This window comes from Pararge aegeria, chromosome 14 (assembly GCF_905163445.1).
Source record: "Pararge aegeria chromosome 14, ilParAegt1.1, whole genome shotgun sequence".
NCBI classification, from domain to species: Eukaryota; Metazoa; Arthropoda; class Insecta; order Lepidoptera; family Nymphalidae; genus Pararge; species Pararge aegeria.
In genome coordinates this window covers 447,465-469,848 of record NC_053193.1, presented here as the reverse complement: position 1 = coordinate 469,848, position 22,384 = coordinate 447,465, and the positions used below count along the sequence as shown (strand labels likewise).

The window sequence follows — 22,384 nt, the reverse complement described above, 5'->3', positions numbered from 1 at the left end:
TGTGGGATTTGTTAGGTGCGCGAACGCCATCTGTTGGAAACGCCATAGGTTTTTTACATTTGGGTCTAGATAGTGCTGTAGTAATTGTAATTAATAGTTCGAAAAAACTAAAAAATCTTATTTTTTATATTGAAAATTGGAATAATCTTCTCAGATTAGTGTATTGTCATCGGTCCTCGATATGTCTACAAAGTTTGAATCAAATCTGATCGTTCAAAGTAGGACAAAATCGAGCTCAAAAGGGTCGGTTACATACAAACATACATACAGGTGAAGCTAATAAAAGCGTGTTAAAAATAATGTACTGCAATAATTAAGTACTAAAGATTATTCCTACAAACAAACGCTACACAAAGCTGTTTACAAAATTGGAACTGATAAAATATATTAATAGTTTTGCAGTGCATTATACTTCAACGAAATCGGCTTAAAATGCTTTTGACTGTACAATAAATGATAGAACGCAATTTGCAAAGATAATGAGAACAGAAATGGTTGGTGTTTAATTCTTTTGAAAACTGTAAGCATAAAAGTTGATACAAGTTAAAAGATCGGTTATGTAACATTGATACGGCCCTTGTGAATGATCAAACTTTCTAGTCTAAAAATTGCCAAATGTAAGTAGACTGCACATTTTTTAAACCATTCTTATACAAGTTAAAAAAATATGTGCAGTCGCCGTTCCTAGTGGTAATAAATATTAGGTAAGACCAGCCACGAACCCCAGTTCAGCAGAACGTTTAGGTAATGTGGATTGTATTGCAGCAATGAGTTGTGCCTCTTCTAAAAGAACAGCACAGGAACAGATAGGCAACATAAACATGGGGAAATTAACAAATACATAATACAAGTTTTGAGTGGTCATGAAGTGTTTGATACGTGTACTATAAGCAAAGCAGCAAACGTCTCTGGCTCGTACTGCGGGAAAGAAAACGCACTGGTGCACGCAATTTTCAAATGTGTTTCCTACCACTACTACTAACCAACGAAAGGCAGGTTTAGGAGAAAACCCCCCTTTTCCCAGATGATTCCCCGTATGAACTGTTGGATGTCTGCGTGGACGCTTCTGTGTTACTAGATATTGTAAAAATAATGGGTTAAAGACGAGTCGGATAGGTAAAAGGGATTGTGATTACGAGGATCAGCTCTCTTCCAGAAGTAATATAACTTTGGTCCCTGTAAGATTGAGTGGTGTTGTAAAGGAGGTTTTGTAGTCCGTATGCCGTAGCCATCCGTAGAAGCAATATACACAATGGAGTTGGGCATGTAAACGGCAACGGTGACGATTTCTTCCCCCCCAGGAAAAAAGTGGCAACAGAAATATGCTATGATCGTGAGTGCCCCAAATGCCTCACGTGATCATGGTAGAAAGTGACAGATCTGGATAGGCAGTGAGTGATCTTTTAACGGTGAAGAGAGGACGATGTGGACTCTCATCCAATCTATCGCAGAAGGTTTAGGCGCACAAAGTTTGGCACATGCCCTGCACCCGCCTCGCTAAGAAGCACCTACGGGTGATGATCACGAAATCATTGTCCTTCGAAGTAACCTCCTCGCTTTTCAACGCGCGTTTCCCTTTAAGACCCAGTTTGTATGACTGTGTGCGTGAGACTGTGGAATCGAAGCTCCCAAACAGATGAACCGATTTTGATTCTTCTTTTTCTTCGGGATATTTCATAGCTATGTTTGGTGAAAATCAGCCCAAGATGGCCGCCGCCACAAATTGCCAAAATACATATTTTTTTACAACTGTATGGGTATCAAATAAACTATGATGAATGAATGAAAAATGAAACGTTTATAAAAAGACAGGGTTTTTTAAATTACAATTTTTTTTTTTTTTAATAAAACAATTGATTATAAATTTTCGTGAGTACTTTATTAAAACTTCTTCTTAAGAATTACTAATAATGTTAATCTAAATTAATATTATTTGCACCCGTTGGATGTTTTACTTCAGCTTCACTCCTACAAAGACAATTTACATTGTAGGGTTCTCTATTAACAGTGGTAAGACGGAGGGTAACAAATGCTTTTTATCCTAAGAAACTAAATGGTTTGCACGGGATTTGTAAAAAACTGTCATGAACCCGCACGAAGAACGATGGGTAGTACTTACTTATATAAAATTAGGTGCTAAGTAACCAACAAACTTCGGAAATGTTTATAAACTGGTAGCTCTTGATTTAAACGTTAACCAATGACCCCCTACGAGTCGAAGATTAAAAGATTCTGTTGATAGTCTCGACGGGAGCTGTGTTTTTGCTGACGGTGACACCTCAAAATGCAATAAGATCTGGTACAAAAGGACCTTCACTTCACACAAGGCGAATCTTGAACCTGGATAAAGAAATAAAATTATTTAGAACAGTAGTCTTTAAAAAGTGCTCTTTTTGTAATAGAACAAAAATTGATATCGTGAGGATAGTTTTAAATAATTGAGTGTGTAGAATCCAGTGGTAGAATGGTGCGAACCAAGAAAGCATCGTACAACTTCTCATTATGAAAGTGACGTAAAATGAGTTAACCAAATTAGAACTCTAGGCACCAATGATAAATAATCTTAAACGCCACGGCAGTCCGACTTTAAATTTTAAGATCTAATAAATCCTCAATAAACTAAACATTAGTTTTTATCTTCGTAATATAATATTTTCAATTTTTTTTTATTTATTTGAGCAATTAAAATATCACTTACATTAACGGTGCAGAAAAACATTGTGAGGAAATCAACATGCCTGAGAGTGCTCCATAAACACCTCAAAGGCATGTAAAGTCTACCAGTGTAAAATGAAGTGTCTCCCAAACCGCACTTTGCTAGCGTGGTAGACTGTAGCGTAATTAATAAATAGCGTAATTATAAAATTCCTTCTAGTTTTGAGTTGAGACCTTTACCCTGTACTGGGCAAACAATAGATTGTTGATAATGATGAAACATATATACAAAACGATAAATATATATAATGAATCCCTACTAATGTGAATGTAAGTTTGTATTTACGCTTTCACGCAAAAACTACTTAACTGATCCTCATGAAACTTTGTACACATATTCTTGGAATTAATATAGGATACTTTTTATCCCGACACTAAGCTCGGTTTCTTTGGGAGAGGGTATGAGTGTTTGACGATTTTACACCATAACTCCGACAAATTTTAACCGATTTAAATAATTATTTTTGTACTATAGAGGTTATAAAATGTGTTTAATTATGTCCAAACTTTGTGTAGATCTGAATGTAGTTAGAGATAGAGGACAGAACTCCTCAGCGGACAGCAGCAAAACCCTTAAGGCTTAGCGATACTGGATTCTTTTAAATTGTTTAGATCTCCAACTAAATTTAATGCCACATCAAAAAACTAAATAAAACACAGACGAATTCGCGGGCAACAGCTAGTTATATATATAATGAACCCGACATGACTTGAGGATAACGTTAAGCTAGCAATGTTAAGATATATATGCATAAAGCACTCTGATAAAACATTATACTAACCAATACAATTTCGAGGGCCCAGTCCAAAAGGCATGTATGCCATGGCATTTATAAGGTGTTTATTTTCGTCAGAAAAACGTTCAGGGTCGAACTTCTCAGGGTTCGGGAAGTATTTAGGATCACGGTGAAAGCACCACACTGGCACCCAAATTGCTTCTCCTTTACGTATCTATAAAATTAGATAAAGCAAAACCATGGTTAATACCAGTTATCAACTCGTTATAATAATTGATGCGATTAAATTTATGCATACAATATAATCTTGGGTTGATTCGTCATTAGGCTTCCCCATGTTGTAGTCTTTGACGCAGATCCTATCTAAAGCTGCACCTGGTGGCCACATTCTAAGTACTTCTGCAAATAAAAAAAGTACATTGATTAAGACTTGAAGACCTTTACATTGTTCATAATAAAGTTTAATTCTATCAGTATATGTTTTAAACAGTATTTTAACAAAAACATTCAGCTATCTGACTACCTGATATCTGACTTACAGGATATTTAAGTAATTTTAAACCTACGATCATTTAAAGATATACTTTGAGTTTCAATAATGACTAAATTTAGTGTTAGAAAAATATGTGCTGTGCTTACCAGAGACAACCATGTCCAAATACGTCATATTCTGTATAATCGCGTAGTCAAGCTTGCCACTATTTTTGATATCAGTCTCCCTAATTTCCTTGTAAAGTCGCTCTTGGATGTCAGGGTGAAGTGCCAGTTCGTGTAGTGCAAAACACATCGCTATTGATATAGTGTCAAAGCCGGCGATGAAGAAAAGTGTCGCTTGTGCGACTAGATCGATGTCAGACCAAACTGTATAGGATAAACAAAGAATTGTTATCTGAGCTTTATTTATGCAAAATATTTAAAAAAAGTCTTAGCTAATGATTAATTATTATATTGCGAATTCGTTACTGGTTAGGAAATAAGTATAGGAAGTATAACATTACTGCACTTTTAGGCTAAATTTGGTGCAGGTAACTTTTTGGTGTTTTTATATAACTGTATTAGATATTCTTAGAACCAAACCTCTATCTGTACTCTTCTTTCCTACTGTTGATTCCTCAACGGTTGCAAAACCAGCGTCTTTGCCGCCGTTATCAGAGCTATTTTTGTCGTCGTAAGAAAGTTGACCTAAAAAAATTAAAATATTCTCAAATTAAGAAAAAAATCCAAAGTTTATTTTTAATATCTGCAGCAATAAAATTAATAAGATCAAAATTAGTTTTAAATGTAAAAATATTAATTTACAAGAAAGTACAAGTACTTGTGAATTATAATAAAGGTGAACTACGACAAAATAATATTACCTTTTTTTGCCTGCATTAGGAGATGGATCATGTCTGGTCGAACAATATTTCGTTTTTCTCTATCTTTCATCGTGTTTAAAACCAAGTCGATAAAGAAATCCTTAGTTTCATTTGAAAAAAGAGTTAACTTTAATTTCTGAAATAAAACAATATGACAGATTATTTTACAAAATACGCAATGACAACCATAATATCAAATGAGGTCACGGATAAATACAGCGATAGTTCACACATAAATACCTGAGTAAAACTAATAATAATTGTAATGACTGGACATCTTTATTAGTTAGGGGTTTCAGTTATTTTTTCAGATACTTTTACAGGAAAATTCTAATAATTTCTCTAAATCTAGTCATTTTTAAAAGCTTTTTCTTTGAAACTCCTTTCCTAACGACTTTGTACATTTTGTTGTCAAAGATAATGCTAAACTTACCTGTGCGATGGCAGGGCAAGCAGACATAATGAAGAACATAAAAACCATCCTAAATTGAAAGCCCGCAGCTTTTTTTCCCATTTCGTAGAATCTATTATTTTTATCAGTATGAGAGTCCACCTTCAGCCCGAAGGCGCAAGAAGCGACTACATCGTTGCCATAGCGTGTCGTCAAATCTTTGCAATCGATATCTATAGAACTAGCTAAGAAAATAAAAAACAGTTTACTCAGTACTCTACAGGCAATAAGCATAATAAGAATTAAAATTAGTCAAAAGTACTCGTTTTACTTACTCGCAGATTCTTTTATCTTGTTTTTAAGTACGCAAATCATTTGTTGTCCAACTTCTTCCATAAAGGGAAGCATCAGTTTTATCTTTGAGCTGGTAAAAGCTGGACTTAAAGTTGATCTCATGTCTTTCCATTCCTGACCTGAAATTGTATTATTTAGTTTATTAGTTTTGAAATCTTTCTAATACCTCGAATATACCCCCTTAACAGTGGTTATGATTATTAGTTTTATAATAATGTGGCTGTCAGAAATTGCATCCACATACTTATTCTGATTAATATTATTTTCCACACAATCATTCATCCTTTATGCTAGTTCACACTAGTGGAACATGTAGCGTGATTTGTCTATAGACCATCTAGGCACATTTTCATTTGTCTCGTGTAGCGCCCTCATTATAACGTAAATATCTCATTCTCAACTTCGACTGCGAAAACACCATGGCAGATATTGTTTTGTGTAGATTCAGTTGCACACTACTTCCGTGTCTTACCTCTAAACAACGATTTACGTTCACACACTTAAAATTTTGCGCAACATGTCAATCGTCTACTGGTGTGCACTTCAAGGCAAACCTTTAGAGCCTTATTAATATACATAACGTCCGAATAATGATGCAGTATCTAATCACACTTCAAGTGGCAGTAAGCACCTTTCAAATGGCAGAGACGGAAAAACCGTCCTACCTATTCAAACGTTATGTCACGTTTTTAATGAGTCCTTAAAAAGAGGTATTATTCTGTTCATCTCAGTTGCATTTTGCTTTAAAAACTAAGGATTTTCTTACATTGCTCCCACTCCCATTTCATCCCTCCATAATTGAGATTAGCGTTATGTAATAGAGATGTAAATGATGAAATAAACTTTAATAAATATATACTTTAAATAAGTAAGTGCTTACCTTTTAAAGAAAGGAGGTTTCTTGAAAATAATGGTTCAACTTTTTCATCCGTAAAGCTTCTGTGATCTAAAAAGTATTCGAAATCCTTAATCGTTAGTTTTTTTATCAAGTCCAAATCTTTTATAATCAGGACTGGTCTGAGAAATTCATATTTGCCCACAAACCTGCAAAATATTAGATCATAAAATGAATGACTTTTTAAAACCAACAATGAAACCACGGAAATCAAAACTAAAAAAATCATACTTAGGTTATAGACACATACCGACTGTAGGCGGTGATAGCGTAGTGGTTAGTTCACCTCTAGATCTGACCTTGAACTTTTTGGTGCTATGTGCGTTTTTAATTTAAAGATATTGTAATATCCTTTGGTTTAACGTTGCCAGAATACATCGTGAGGAATTCTGCACTAGGTCAGGCAGGTGAAATACGGCGTAAATCCTCCTCATTATGAGATGAGTCCATCACGTGGGACGGAATGCAAGGTTACGGATTGCACTTCGAGACCAATATTATAAATATACTTTTGCTGATCTCATCGGTGAAGCTCACTGATTTGTATGCAGCGTATCACCGTTTTGCATTTTGTAGGGATGACAGCCCACGCGTTAAACTGCGTCTGTGATGCAAAATTTTAATGGTTTCCCAAAACTGCACTCAGTCAATTGACTGTTAAATGTGATAATTCCGAGATTATTTGTGTCCACAACACGTTAAACGTACATAAAAGAAACGTGAAAAGAGGCTTGGTTGGACATTAACAGGGTGTGATAAATAAATGAATGAAATCATTAAAGGAAACTAACCTTTCTTTGGGGAAGTTATAATAATATCTTTCTAAATCTTTATTAAAGGTGTCAATGCGACAAAAGACCTTTATCATATTTCCGAAAAATGGAATAACTTTAGGATTTTTAACTCCATATTCACTGAATCTTGAGTAACTCTTGCGAAAATAAACTATTAGCAATGCTATGATCACGGCAGACCATATCCAGAAAATCATATTCTGTGAAAAAAAAAATCATAAATATAAAGCACATACGTAGAAATCTGAATTGAGAAACGTACAGTTGTAGTACATTTTAAGGGCCTCTTAGATAAAAAGGATAATTTAATAAATTATGTCCTTACTGTATACAGTTTTACCGTCAGTAATTTTTACAGGTCAATTTACAACTCTATAATTATTATAACTGAACTATCGATACGTACTTCTTTAAGATAACATTACATAGAAGAAACAAAATAATTTTATAATATTTGTTTTCAATAACATTCTTTGCGATAACTCAATTATAATATGATAATAATATTTGTTTTTCTATACCTACTTTTTTGTGTTATTTTGTGACTATTATCTTCTGCACTTGTTTATAAAATAATAACTTCTAATACGGGTTATACTAGAGCAACTACCTAATATTTAATACACAATTTTATAAATTCACAATGCATATAAAAATTTTCGGAACTGACAGGATTTGAACCTGCGACTCTCTGGCAATCGCCGCCTGTGCGCTTTTCCAATTAAGCTACGGCTCTCCTACCATCGATGCCGAAATTTGTATATGACTTTTACATCAGTCTTATAGCGACTGTAGCGTCATCTAGTAGGGAACGTTGTAATTTCGTGGCATATACTAATTTCGGCATCGATGCTAGGAGAGCCGTAGCCTAATTCGAAAATGCACTCAGGCCGCGATTGCCAGAGAGTCGCAGGTTCAACTCTTGTCAGTTTCGAAATTTTTTATATGCATTTTAAATTTATAAAATTGAGAATTCCTTTAAGAGTAGGTGAAAACACTAATAAAATTTAATACACAAATTAATTCAAAATGACATTCGAACTGTATTACAATTCTTGACTTAGTTCTATAATTATTTATTGATTAATAATGAAGTCATCATCTAGTTCAGTGATGTTAGGTTGCGAAACCTAGAGTATAAATTCAATTTAATATTAAGGTTAGGTCATAATAAATTTCTCCAATGTTAAAGTTTATCTAAGTTATTAATTACCATTTGATTCAGGGTTTTTGAAATTTTAACATACTAAGTTAGTTGCTTTGTCTATAACCACGATTTCTATTTTGCAGATTTATTTGTTTTCTTTATTTTCTGGAGAAGGATTAAACCTTCCCCTTTTCTTACAATTTTCGGAGTTGTTTTTACTCTCCTTACGTAATGTTATGTATAATATATTCTATCACATGGGCTTGAATACAAGGTATGCACTAAGCAGGTACATGATATAATATGGACAAAATCTCCAGTACGAGTAATAAAAGCTTAGGGGTAAGCTTTGCGGAATTCCATGACATATATCATGAAAATGAAGCTTAATTTTCATAAAAGATTTAAAGATTATTAAAGGTACATAAAATAATTTTAACGACAGGTAACTCAATTTTAAAAGGATTTATTTAAATTTTAATAGAACTATTTTAGAACAACCAAATGAGACACAAAGTAACAAATCAGGTTAACAATAATTTTGGGAGTCGGTTATTCAATCCACTGTACAAAAATATTAAATATAACTTACGTTGGTTATATACTGCCTTTTGAGGCCTCAAAATATTTGCAGCAACCGATCACTCAAAGCGTAAATAAACTGCGTCGTGATTTAATGATAATTAATAATTATACCAGAAGGACTGTTCGTAACGTGTTTGCACTGTAGAATACGTTACCGCACACAGAACACTGATATTTATATAAATACTTATCTGTGTATATAGAAAATATATTGTGAGTATATTTGAATTGATAAAGAGAGATCTAGCCATGCGATGATACACATACAGTTACAAATAAAATCCCACAACGCCACAAAAGTGGAGACGATTTATGAAAGTACCAGTAAAATTTAAAATTCTCCCACTATCATGCTTGAATATTTACGAGATACGTATAGGCTATATGTCGGAAAATTTACTATAGATTTATTTACAAAACAAGCCAGGCAATGCAAAGAACTCTGAAAAGTTAAGAGGTTCGTGCCGGGAATCGAATTCCGTACCCAGAAATCAGACCGAACTGCTCTATCGCTAGCAACAAATTTGTTTACTTGTCGATACGAAACCCTAAAGAAGCTATTTTTTTGGTAATTGTTCCGTATGATAACGAAGACAATTATAAGTACCTACGTTCATTTATCGATTTATTTTGTAAGTGGATTGGACTATCTGATATGATATCAGAAGTGTGATTGGACTTAACGATCTTTATCATATTATTCTCTGGTACATAAAGCAGTAGGTAATTAAAGTACTTAAAATTAAAACTACTTTTCTATTTACTCATTCACATCACTTTGTACCAACATCTATATATATATATATATATATATTAGGAAGAGGAAAAATTTGTTTGATTGTTTGTACCTAATAGTTTCAACCATCCTTCGCCAAAATAGAGCTAAACCATCACGTATTAACATAAACTAGAATTTATTTTCAAAAAATTGACGAGCGCTGTAAAAACTATTGATTATCATCATCATATCAACCCATTACCGGTCCACTACAGGGCACAGGTCTCCTCCGACAATAAGAGGAGGGCAAGGCCGTAGTCCACCACGCTGGTCCAGTGCGGATTGGTGGACTTCACACACCTATGAGTACATTATGGAGAACTCAGGCATGCAGGTTTTCTCACGAAGTTTTCCTTCATCGTTGACAACTATTGATATTACATAAAAATTATATACTGCATAATTAAAGTTCTCAATAAAACCTACAAAAAAGTCCACAAGAAAATATATCATAGCTAACTCGCAATATCAGCTTTTATGTTCTAAAATTTTATTAGATCGCTGGTAGAAACAAAAGTTGGTTAAATTAGTTTCGCAGTACTAACTCTTACTCAAATAAATAGTTATCATCAAGATTATTTATATAACAGTAAAATACTTTTTAATGTATTCCAATCGGGCATTTAATGTAACAGTTATAGCTAGTTTACAAAATTTAAGGACTACACCTAAACAAAACTTAATTCAAAACGTTATTTTTAAAAACTACACAAGATTTTTTGCAACAAGAATCCACGACTTAAAAATTTGCAATATGCTTTTACAACAAAAACAAATGCGAATAAAGTCGTGGGAAACAGCTAGTAATTTATGAAAGACACTATTTTCGACTAGACAACATAAATTATGATAATTATTTTTTACAATACTTTCATTTAAACTATTTTTATAGATTGCTTAATTTACATTTACAAGTCTCAAGCTCTTGATTTGAACGTCAACCAGTGACCGCCTTCAAGTCGAGGGCTAAAGGATTCTACAGACAGCCTTGAAGGAAGCTGAGTCTTCACAGATGGCGACAGCTCAATTTGCAAAAGAATCTGATACAAAAGTATTTTCACTTCACACAGGGCGAATCTAGAACCTTAATAAGAAACACATTTTATTTAATACCAAAGAAAACTTATGATATATATAATGTAAACATATTTTGAACAACATTGGATAGAAGCAGGCGTTACTTTGCAGAATTCCATAATTATATTATGAAAATGAAGCTTAGTTTGCTTTACTCTGCGAAAAGCAGGAGAATGTACCATCTAAGCATTTTGCTCCTTCGCCGGAGCATCATCAGGACATGTTTACTTTACAATGAATAATTAATAGTTAAGTAGCAATTTTTATAGTAGTAAGTACATTGCTGAAAATCTGTAGCAAAATGAGCTTAATTTTCTTTTTTGAACAACGACTGTATCCAGAAATTTCAATCTTGCAATTTACGACATTGTTGGAGAATTTAAACACTAAATCACAACACAAAATTTAACAGAAATAGATGGGCATTAGGCATGCAATCTAACAAACAAGCAAATAAACCGGCCGAGTACAAGTTGGCTTCGCGCACAAATGGTTCATTATCTAAAAAAGGACAAAAAAATTATATCTGTTGTATGAGAGCCCTCTTAAATCTTTTTTTTTATTATTTTCTGTTTAGTATTTGTTGATATAGCGGCAACAGAAATACATCATCTGTGCAAATTTCAGTTGTCTTACTATAACGGTTCGTGAGATACAGCCTGACGACTGACAGACAGATGGATTGACAGACAGCGGAGTCTTATTAATAGGATTATATTTTACCCTTTTCATACGGAACCCTAAAAGTAGATGTATAATTCAAAAAATTGCTTACCAATGCAATTCCTGGGGCCCAGTCCAAAAGGCATATACGCCGTGGAATTAATAAAGTGCTTATTTTCGTCTGAGAAACGTTCAGGGTCAAACTTATCAGGATTCGGGAAACATTTAGGATCACGGTGGAAGCACCACGTCGGAACCCAGATCGCTTCTCCTTTACGTATCTAAGTAAAAAAAAACCTATTTTATTACATGAGCATAATTTTATTGGTATGAGACTAGAACTATTTTTTTCTTGCTGTGTATAAAAGTCCACCTTTTTATTGACCTTCTCAAGAATAACATTAATTAATTAATTATTGAATTGATAGTTTATGTTATACTTACTATGTAATCTTGGGTGGACTTGTCATTAGGCTTACCCATGTTGTAGTCCTTAACGCATATTCTATCTAAAGCTACACCTGGAGGCCATAGTCTCAGTACTTCTGCAAATTATATCGTCATCAGTTTCAGAATATTGATTATTATTGCTTTTTTTTAAATTTTAAGTGCCTTAAAAATTAGAAAAAATCATGCATGAAAACTTAATCTATGTACATATATCTTGCTCATGGGAAGCGTGCGGTGACGATTACGTAAGTCTCACGCTTTTTGTTCACCCAAAAATTACTCTACTCGCCTAAAGAAGTTTTCAATTTAAACATCACGTCTAACTTTTTCAGTATTAAATTGTTAAAATTTATGCTTAAAGCCTTATGCTTGAAGCCTAGGCCACACCGCAACAGCAAACTTTCATGTTTTGCAAATATACGTTCTGCGTACATAGGTTGTACACAAGACACTCTAACAGGCAAGTTTTGTGATTGGTCGCACGCAGAACGCAAACTTGATCTGTACCGCGGACACAGATTGGATGCCAAGCATTTTTTATATTGCGCAGCAAGTGGGACACCTGATGTAAAGTGCTCACCGCCACCCATGAACATCTGCAGCACCAGAGGAGCAACCAAAGCGTTAGCGGTTTTAGGGAATAATCAAGATGATTATGCGGCAGAGTCAGGTGAAGATGAATATGATATACATAATCATATCGATAGGCCGTCCGAAAATAATGTCCGTTAGAAAGCAATGATGTAGCGCGCTTGCCTAGAAAAAGCCTATTCACTCTTGCCTTGAAGGCACTCAAACTATACGTTGCAGGAAACACAATTGCCGGGAGGGCGTTCCACATCTTAGCGGTACGTATCAGGAACGTGTATAAAAAACGTTTCGTGAGTGTTGATGGAATATCAACCACATAAGGATGCCGCCGCTCACGGTGTCGCGCTGTTCTCGAGAAGACAAGATTGTGAAGTTCCTGAGCACACTCACCGAAGTACATCCGGTAAAAAACCGATAAACAAACAACATTGCGTCGGTGCTCTAGACTTTGTAGTTTTGCCTGTGTTATCGATTTGTCCCGCATAATTTTCCTGGCGCGACTATCCACCGAATTTTAAGCTTCGAGCTGATACTTGGCAGAGCCACCCCACAGGTGGCTATAGTACTCCATGCTCGTTCGGGCTTGAGCCTGGTATAGTGCGAGGCGTTGACCTGACGTGAAGTACGGCCTGACCTTATTTAAGTTTTTTAGCAACCACTTTGGCTTTAGACGCGATACTCGATTTCCAAAATTGAGATAGGATGAGATGGTCGCCAATTGGAGCGGATACATCCCGGAAAGTGGGAGCCAAGGTGAAAGGGCTCTTTTTGCGGAAAATAATGAGCTGTAGTTACCAGAGACAACCATGTCCAAGTATGTCATGTTCTGTATTGTCGCGTAGTCAAGCTTGCCATCGTTCTTGATATCATTTTCCTTTATTTCCTTGTAAAGACGCTCCTGGACATCTGGATGAAGGGCCAGTTCGTGTAGCGCAAAGGACATACTCGTTGATACCGTCTCAAAGCCAGCGTTGAAGAAGAGTGTTGCTTGTGCTATGAGGTCCATGTCAGACCAAACTGTATCAAAATGAACAAAAATTTAATTATTTTTTGAAGAACAACTCAACACGTATATTTTGTTATGAGATGTAATTTAAAATCTAGGTCAGAATCGATTTCTTTAGTCATGAGTGTTGTTACAAAAGACCAAACCAAAACAAACCTCTATTTATATTCTTCTTACCCACAGTTGATTCCTCTACGGTTGCAAAGCCGGCATCCCTGTTACTATTTTCAGAGTCAATTTTTTCACCATGCGAAAGTCGGCCTAAAAAAAGATAAACGTTAGAATATATAAATAATCATTATTTTTATTCCCAAAATCAATAAGAAATAAGTAATCAAGTAAAGTTATAATTGTCATTTTATTGTTCTAGTTTTGCCAAATTGTGCAAACATACTTATGTAAAAACGAATAGATGTGTTTGTTGCAACGTACATTTTATGCGACAAAAAACAGTATAAATATACGTTTTTTAGCTTCCATAAGGAGATGAATCATGTCTGGTCTAACAATATGCCGAATTTGTCTATCTTTCATGGTATTCAATACCAAGTCGACAAAGAAATCCTTTGTTTCGTTGGAGAATAGAGTAAGCTTAAATATCTAGAAAGGTACAATATAGAAATAACTATAATCATCATCTTATCAGCTACTCTGGCGTTCGGCGCCATTTTAGATACTTGAGATGCCAACGATCTTTGAATAATGAAAAGGAAAATAAATTAAATGAAATATTTTGTAAAAAGCAGTTTTGTTTTTCATTAAAACTCTAGTTACACAACTCGAGCTGTCAGTAACTCAGGTTTGAAAGTAACTCCGAATATAATAGAGGTTCTCTATCAACCATTGAGTCATTTTAAGCTTTCTTCTCCGGTTTAAATGAGTATATTGTATCAGAAGTTATTGTAAAAAAGTGTAAGTTAACATAGCAATAGCCTTCTATAAGCTAATTTATTTAAATAAAATTTAGATTTATGTGAAACATAAGTGATAACAGGTCACAATTTTATGGACAGAGTAGTAAAGACTGAATGTGAATCTTAACATAATCATAACACAGTTATAGGTTATAAAAATTAAGCTTAATTTGCTATACAAATTAAGCTTAATTTTCATAACATATTATGGATTTCCACAAAGTAACGCCTGCTTCTATCCAATATCCAATATCCAATACAGGTATAGGTCATAATCTAATAGAATTAAATAGGCAATAGATAACAAGATTTCACTTACTATTGGCCTCATAAGAAGGCTTAAAATCACTCAGCGGGCGATGGAAAGAGCAATGTTGGGAGTATATCTACGTGATCCAATTAGAAATGAGGAGATCCGTAGAAGAACCAGAGTTACCGACATAAATCAGCGAGTTGCAAAGCCGAAGTGGAAATGGGCGGGGCACATAGCTCGGAGAACCGATGGACGTTGGGATTCCAAGGTGTTGGAATGGTGACCCCGCAGAGGTAAACGCAGCGTTGGTCGGCCTTCAACGAGTTGGACAGACGACATCTAACGAATCGCTGGGAGCCGCTGGAAACAAGCGCCCCAGGATCGTGGATTTTGGAACTCTCTACAAAAGACCTATGTCCAGCAGTGGACTTCAATCGGTTGAAGTGATAAACAAGAATTCAAATGACTAAGTATATTGAAAAATAAACTAGTGATTATTTGAAATAACAAATAGAACGCAACGCAAATGCACGAGTGGATTTGTACAATATAAAGGCGCATTGCAGGAAGCAAATATGAAGTTAGAGATATATATTATGTCAAAGTTATAGTTTAGGTAAGTTTTTGTTTACTTATCCATGTTTCAGAGAGAAGAAATACACTGGAGTTTTATCCGCCTTTTGGCAAAACGATGAAAACATTAAGTTCGGTTGAAGTTACGTGAAAGTCAAAGTCAATCCTTTCAATCAAATAGGCATATCGATGGCAAATTTGATGCGTATATTACATACAAGCAGTGGCGTGCATCTCATAGATGCAAATAAGCAGTGCATACCCTGACCTAAGGGCCTCTCAGACCATAAGGACGACTTAAAATTTAAAGATTGAAAAAAAAATTAAACAATTAATAGAAAACTATAAAAGCGCCATCTAGTTAAAACCGGCCGCACTTCTATGTAAATCAATGGACAAGTCCCGTGTCATGGTTTAGAACTAAAATAGACAAACTGCATAATATATTTTCGACTATATTTTAATGTTGAGTTGTAAACAGCATCCCTAAATAAAAAGTAACGCTTTAAATATAATTTAAATCTCATAAAATTAGCTGGGGTTTTCACGATTAAGTATCCATTGCCGGGTAAATCGTTTATTCGTCGCTCGAATTAATGCCCGGCGCATTAATTCGAGCGATTCGTCTCCGCGGTCTCCATAGAAGCACGGCGATTGAATGCATCTGTCGTTACTTGCGTGCGCGAGCACACAATGAAGTTCTGGTGTGTAGTGATATAATCGCGTGCGTGCTTACACAATATTTTGCTGTTTCTATGTGCGCGAGTTTTCCAGGTTTCCAGTATAGGGGTTTCGCTTGTGTGCAAATCTTAAAAGCACTGCTTACGGAAATTTGAAATCCAAATGTTATGCTTTGTTTTTTTATAAGCACAAGTAATTTGCTTTGTTTGTTATTGTTTTAAACGGCAATAATTATTTTTAGTAGTTAAAAAAATTATCAATGAATTTCATTACCTTCAAGACCTTGTAGGTCTTTAGAAATTTATAAGTACTACCTAATTTGTTCAAAAAGTATATTAAAATAACCAAATTAAAAGTTGCCGAATTATGTTAAATAAATTATTAACGTATACCAGGTGCCATTGGTAACTGATGAAGTAATATTCTTCAAATGACTACTTTTAATAGCATTTGTGTACTAAGAAAATATTACGGACATATTTTGACTACGATATTCTCATTATCGCTGGCGATCGCTCAGCGCCATTATTGTTTACTTATATTCACCGAATTAGAATTAATTACTGTTTTTTTCGTTTGTTGTACGGTTGTTTGTAAATAGTTACAATTATTATTGTTAACATTAACCTTTGTGACAGTGTACTGTTTGTAAATGATTGTGAGGAATATTCTTAGTGTAAGTTCTTATATTCGGCGTGTGATCTGATGGTTCAGTGTGCTTGGAAAATGTAGGTAAGTTTAGAGCTAATTCTTAACTAACGTTTAATTGAGATTATTCGTAAAGGAACGAATGCACCTACAAGGAGCGGCACGTAAAAAGAGCTCTGAATGACTTACAGAAACAGGCGAATAGGTGATCAATGTTTTGTTTCATTATTTATTTATAATAATACCTATGTTTGTTTATTGTTTACACTAAAAAACATTATTTAATGTAATTGCCGCAATGGCAGACAATTTTCAAAAATCTCGCTAGTCGGTCGTTTCAGAGCTTACCTACCTACCTACTGGAAATAGGAGATGATGAGAAGATCTACATGGGTATCACAAACAATGTTAGGTTAGGTACCTACTCATAAATAAAATTATACAGTAACATCAAAATAGCATGTTCAGTACCTATTTTTTTTAATGCATACCCTGACCGAAAACCCTATGCACGCCACTGCATACAAGATACGTATAAAGTGAAATATAAACTTACTCTGGCAACAGAAGGACAAGTAGACATAATAAGGAACATAAGGATCTGCCTAAGATGGACGCCTGTAGCTTCTTTTCCCATTTCGTAGAATTTATTATTTTCATCAGAATAGGAGTCGACTTTCAACCCGAACGCGCAAGATGCGATCACATCATTGGCATAGCGTGATGTCAGATCTTTGCAATCGATGTCAACAGATGTGGCTATGGATTAATACAAAAACACTTGGGTTATAAATAAAATATATTACTTTAATTATTTTATATATATAGTATTATTTGACGGACCAACCAGATAGCCCGTCTGATCGTAAGCGGAAAACCATTGCCTATAAACACCTTAAAGTTGATGTATGTAAACATCCTACAAAGTGCCGCCCTGTAGGATTGTGTATCCTTCAACCTGCATAACACCAGCAAGCAAATCTTTAAGACCGAGTAAAGCAATCCTGCTTGGCCGAAGAAATAAGCATGACAGTAGTAAATTCTTGGAAGAGCTCTGTCACAAAAATGCTCTGCTACTGCAAAATCTCAAAATCAAATTCATATATTACATAATGCACTCCACTAAATTTTTTTTAATCTGTCTGTTCTATGAATCTGGGGTTAGGAAATTATTGCAAAAAACGGAGACTCAAATAAAAAGTGAGTGATTAAATTAGATAAGGGTTCATGTGAACATTAAAAAGTTATTTAAATATCTTATTACTTACTCGTAGACTCGCTGATTTTCTTTTGCAGTGCGCGCATCATTTGCTCTCCAACTTCTTCCATAAACGGAACCATCAGCTTTATCTTTGAGCTGGTGAATGCTGGGCTCAGAGTTGATCTCATGTCTTTCCATTCTTGACCTAAGAAATATTTTTGTTAAATAGCGTTGATGACATAAGCGGTATACGACACTTTCGTAGGTACGTTATCTCTCTCTTTATTCTCAACACTACGTTACATTGTTTATAAGCAAAGTCTCTTAACAAGGGCTCAGGATGATGAGAACTAACTTCCGAAAAGTGAAACGAACGAGCGGAAATGGCACGTCATTAACTGAACAACGCAGTTATTCTTTTAAAGGCTTGCAGTACGTAATAAACAGCTTCGTTGTTGCCCCGTACTAAATCACTTGATTATAAATCTTTGTTCTAAACAAACTTGGCAAGTCTCAAAGTAAGGCTGTCTGTTGCACAATACTCCGTGTAGGAAGGTCCTTTTTAGAGTTATCAGCACAATAATGCGTGTATAAACAAATGAACACCATTGCTTAGCAATTATTATCTTCTATTACTTATTATTCTTTACTTGCTGTGCACAAAATAAATAACATAAAGAGGGCAATTTTTTTTATCCACTACAAGTTAAGTTAAGTGATGTTACAGTCTAAGAAGGTAGCGGGCTAACCTGTTAAGGAGTTTGGTAGTCAGACCCCAAATCTGTTTCTGCACGACATGGCACCGGAACACTAAATCGCTTAGCGGCACGTCTTTGGTAGAGTGGTAACTAGCCGCGGACATAGCCTTCCACCAGACCAAACCAGAGAATTTTCAGAAATTATAAATTCCCAAAATTTCGGGTATCGATCCCGGGACCTCCTACTTAAATTCACAGCGCTCACCGTTGTGCCAGGGAAGTCGTCAAAGATGCTAGATATATTGAAATAATACAGATAAATAAGTAGGTACCTCTTAGAGAAATCAGATTTCTTGAAAATAGCTGATCAACTTTTTCATCGGTAAAATTTCTGTGATCTAGGAAGTGCTCGAAATCTTTAACCGTTATATTTTTTGCCAAATCCAAATCTCTAACAATTATGACTGGCTTCATAAATTCATATTTGCCCACAAACCTGTACAAATTGATATAAGGTTCAAATCCAGGAATAAGTTTTTTTTTAAATAATTTTAGAAATATTTCACAATATATTTCGGCGATCTAAAGTGCTGAGTAAAAATTAAGACAAACTCGGTACTGAGCCTTATAATTAATATTAACAAAACTTTGAAGCTATTAATTAATTCCTAGTAATAATAACGTAATGGCAAATTTTTTTAAGTTTTTACTACAAATTGGAGCTTATTTAAAACTGTTTTTTTTATTTAAGATTGGCAACATTTCATGAAGTTCAATTTGTATTTTCGAACTTACCTCTCTTCGGGATAGTTGTTATAGTAAATTTCTAGATCCCGAGTAAAGGTTTCAACGCCCCAAAACACCCTTGACATGTTTCCAAAAAGAGGAACAACTTCAGGATTTCTGACCCCGTGATCGCTGAATCTTGAAAAATTCTTTCGAAAATATAGCGTTAGTAACGCTATAATAACAGCAGACCATATTAGGAAGATAATCATCTGAGAAAAACAAGTACTAGAATTAGAATGTTTTAAAAAACCCATGTTTTAGAAAACTAATTTCTGCAAATCCACCTTATCCTTGTAAACACATTGCCAGCCCACTACAGGGCACGGGTCTCCTCTTAGAATGAGAAGAATTCAGGCCATAGTCTATCACTGCAAGACTTCAAGTGCGGATGGTGGACTTCACATGCCTCAGAGAACATTGCACTCCCAGGCGTGCAGGTTTCCTGACGATGGTAAAATTAAATACGCAAATGACACAGAATAGTAAGAGGTGCATGCCGAGAATCGATCTTGGTCCCCCCGGATAGCAGGCTGAAGCCCTAACTACTTGGTTATCACTGATCTACCTACTGATATAAAGTTCTTAAACATATTATCTTCAAAACTCTATCACATTAGCTAAAATACTACTAAGTAAACTAAACTAAATCGGTTGTAATTGGTGAGGGAGTGCCCAAAAAGTACTGGCCGTATTATTGGATAGAAGCAGGCATTACTTTGCGGATATTCCATGATATACAATGAACATCAATAAGCTTAATTTGCTAAACTCCGTGAAAAGCAGGGCTATAATAAATTACACTTTACACAGTGTAGTTCTTCAACGCTTTTTGCAATTTCTTCAAACCAAACAGATCTTCCACAACGTTTGGCTCAGACACCGGAAGATCCTCAGGAAGAGTTGAGTTTATATAATAAACAGTTTATTATGGACTGTTCATTTTAAAGCAAAAATAATTTCTGGGTGTAGCATAAAGTCAAGGCTATCAAACAATTGCATATTCATAAATTGTTTAAGATAACTTCCAACCTGTAACTGGATAACAATCATTTATTGCAAAATACACGTCAATAAAGTATAACTTGATAACCAATGCGAACGAAAGTTAGAAGTAAAGTTAGGTCGGCTAGAGCAGTGAAAGTAATATAAATTTCAAACATATCTAAAAAATCTCAGCTGGGAACAGATCTGATAATCTTAATCATGATACGGCTGAGTATCACGTGTCTATCAAACAGCTCTATGAAAAAAAGCAAATAAGAAAACTCACGTCGATTTATTAGTTCCTAACCCCCATCAACAATCAGCAAAATTAAAGATCACTTTGTTTACAAGAACCTAATTTATTCGTTTTATTAATTTTCTTAGCACTGTCCGAAACGTGTAGCGGTCTTTCACAAAATACGATGGCTTACGAAATAATCACTTGTTTTGTATAACTTTATCGAAATACCTACCTGTATTTATGTACTATACAAGTATATCTGTTCCAGGTAAATGTTGATATCGGTGATTTCGCTGTTATCACGGAATTCCGGAAGGAGTCGAAATTATATTTTCTTTATTAACATCTTACGATAAAAGTTTCTTTGTATTTTAAGTATGATAATTTAATACACTTCTTTCTTAATGTATTATTTGTTACATTTCGTTAAAATGATTGCCACTTATTATAATAATTTGTAGCCATGTTTTAGGTAGAATAGTTTATGCTAGATTATTTTTAGAAAAAATTGCAACATTTCCGACACGGACAAAATAATTATTCTGCTAATGCAAAGATAATACTGCTTAGTATTTTATTTATTTTTATTAATACATAACTATAACCTAAAATAAACTATTTTAAAACTAAATAAAATCTAAAACGTCCTCGAAACCACCGCAACGAGGCACAGTTCCTAAGATGCTGGCAGCATTGCCCCTCTGGATGGCCAAACTAATTCGTTGGCCAAGGTAACTCCCCGCTCTAGGATCACCGGTAGACTCGATAACCCTTTTCGATAATTCTTTGAAAAGGGCTCTTGCCTCCGGACCCCACGGTCCCAAAGTCTCTACTCCAAAAGGCACAAAAATGAAGCTGCTATCCAGGTTTTCATATTTACGCCTCTTGGCCTGCTCGGCACTGAAAAAATAAAATAAATAAAGATAATTGACATGAAATAAATGTGCGATATAAAAAGGCGATAAATCTAAAATAATTACACCTGTAGCTATGTCCCATATAAAACATACAAAAATTTAAGTTAGTATGGTCTATATTTTATCCCTATTTCAATTCTTATTTTAGACTGACTAAATGATGGTTGGTTTCATACAATTTTCATGTTCTGTTAACAATTTCATGGGATTCATATTTGTTGCAATTCATTTACAAAACTGTTTCGCAATCGACACTTTTTTAATAAGCTATTTGTCACCATATATTTTGTTGATTCAGTGGTATTTTATTTATTCATTCATGATCCATATCTCTACTACCGGTAGACACCGAACTACCGGTAGACAAATACATAAGATGATCGGTATTAAAGACTCGTTATACATATTTATCGACCAATAGCTGTTGTAAGGCCAAACAAAACCAACTGTATCCCACGGAAACCGTTAATTTTTTTGGTATTAAAGTGTCCTATGTTTTGTTTCAGACTAAAACCTACGAGTCTAGCGCTCTCTCTGCGCCAAAATTCATTCAGGGACGTTCAGCGTTTAGTTTTAGATTTAGTTTAGTTTTATTTAAGTACCAAGATAGACTGATAGATAGGTAGACTAAAATTTTTATTGCACATAGTTAAAAGAAAAACCAAAATAAAAATAAAAAGATTTTTATGTTTGCAAATATTTAATATATTAACTTTTCTTAAAATAACAAATATTAGTGATACATTGCAATTTTATAAACTTTATATTGTGATAAATATGCCTGCACAAAACTATGCCATTTCACACAAATTCATACAATATTTTTCCTTCTCAAGTTACAGATTCAATTCTTATAAAAAAAATATTGTAGCCAATTTTTTTTGTCTGAAATACAGTTGGTGTTTCTAAGATCCAATCTTTTATTCCTTACGTAATTTTTAGTA

General features: G+C 34.5%; 1 protein-coding gene across 1 annotated transcript; it reads right to left on the bottom strand.

Annotated features, from left to right (window-relative positions):
- Window positions 1-1,857: 1,857 nt before the first annotated feature.
- Window positions 1,858-19,522, bottom strand: LOC120629426. The gene is made up of 20 exons (XM_039898368.1): window positions 19,305-19,522; window positions 18,842-19,005; window positions 17,879-18,016; window positions 17,167-17,369; window positions 14,006-14,141; window positions 13,698-13,802; window positions 13,331-13,552; window positions 11,939-12,039; window positions 11,607-11,775; window positions 10,678-10,838; window positions 7,242-7,444; window positions 6,436-6,599; window positions 5,537-5,674; window positions 5,244-5,446; window positions 4,811-4,946; window positions 4,530-4,634; window positions 4,092-4,313; window positions 3,751-3,851; window positions 3,498-3,666; window positions 1,858-2,340 (listed from the first exon to the last, which is right to left on the bottom strand). Exons 1-20 carry the CDS (start codon window positions 19,505-19,507, stop codon window positions 2,165-2,167), a joined length of 3,219 nt encoding a protein of 1,072 aa, XP_039754302.1. The 5' UTR covers window positions 19,508-19,522; the 3' UTR covers window positions 1,858-2,164.
- Window positions 19,523-22,384: the final 2,862 nt, after the last annotated feature.

Coding starts and splice junctions, on each gene's coding strand:
- LOC120629426 (XM_039898368.1), bottom strand. CDS start 19,507: ATGATTATCTTCCTAATATGGTCTGCTGTTATTATAGCGTTACTAACG. Junction 17,370..17,878: donor GAAAATCAGCGAGTCTACGA/GTAAGTAATAAG, acceptor ATTAATCCATAG/CCACATCTGTTGACATCGAT. Junction 13,803..14,005: donor CCTTATGGAAGCTAAAAAAC/GTATATTTATAC, acceptor ATCTTTTTTTAG/GCCGACTTTCGCATGGTGAA.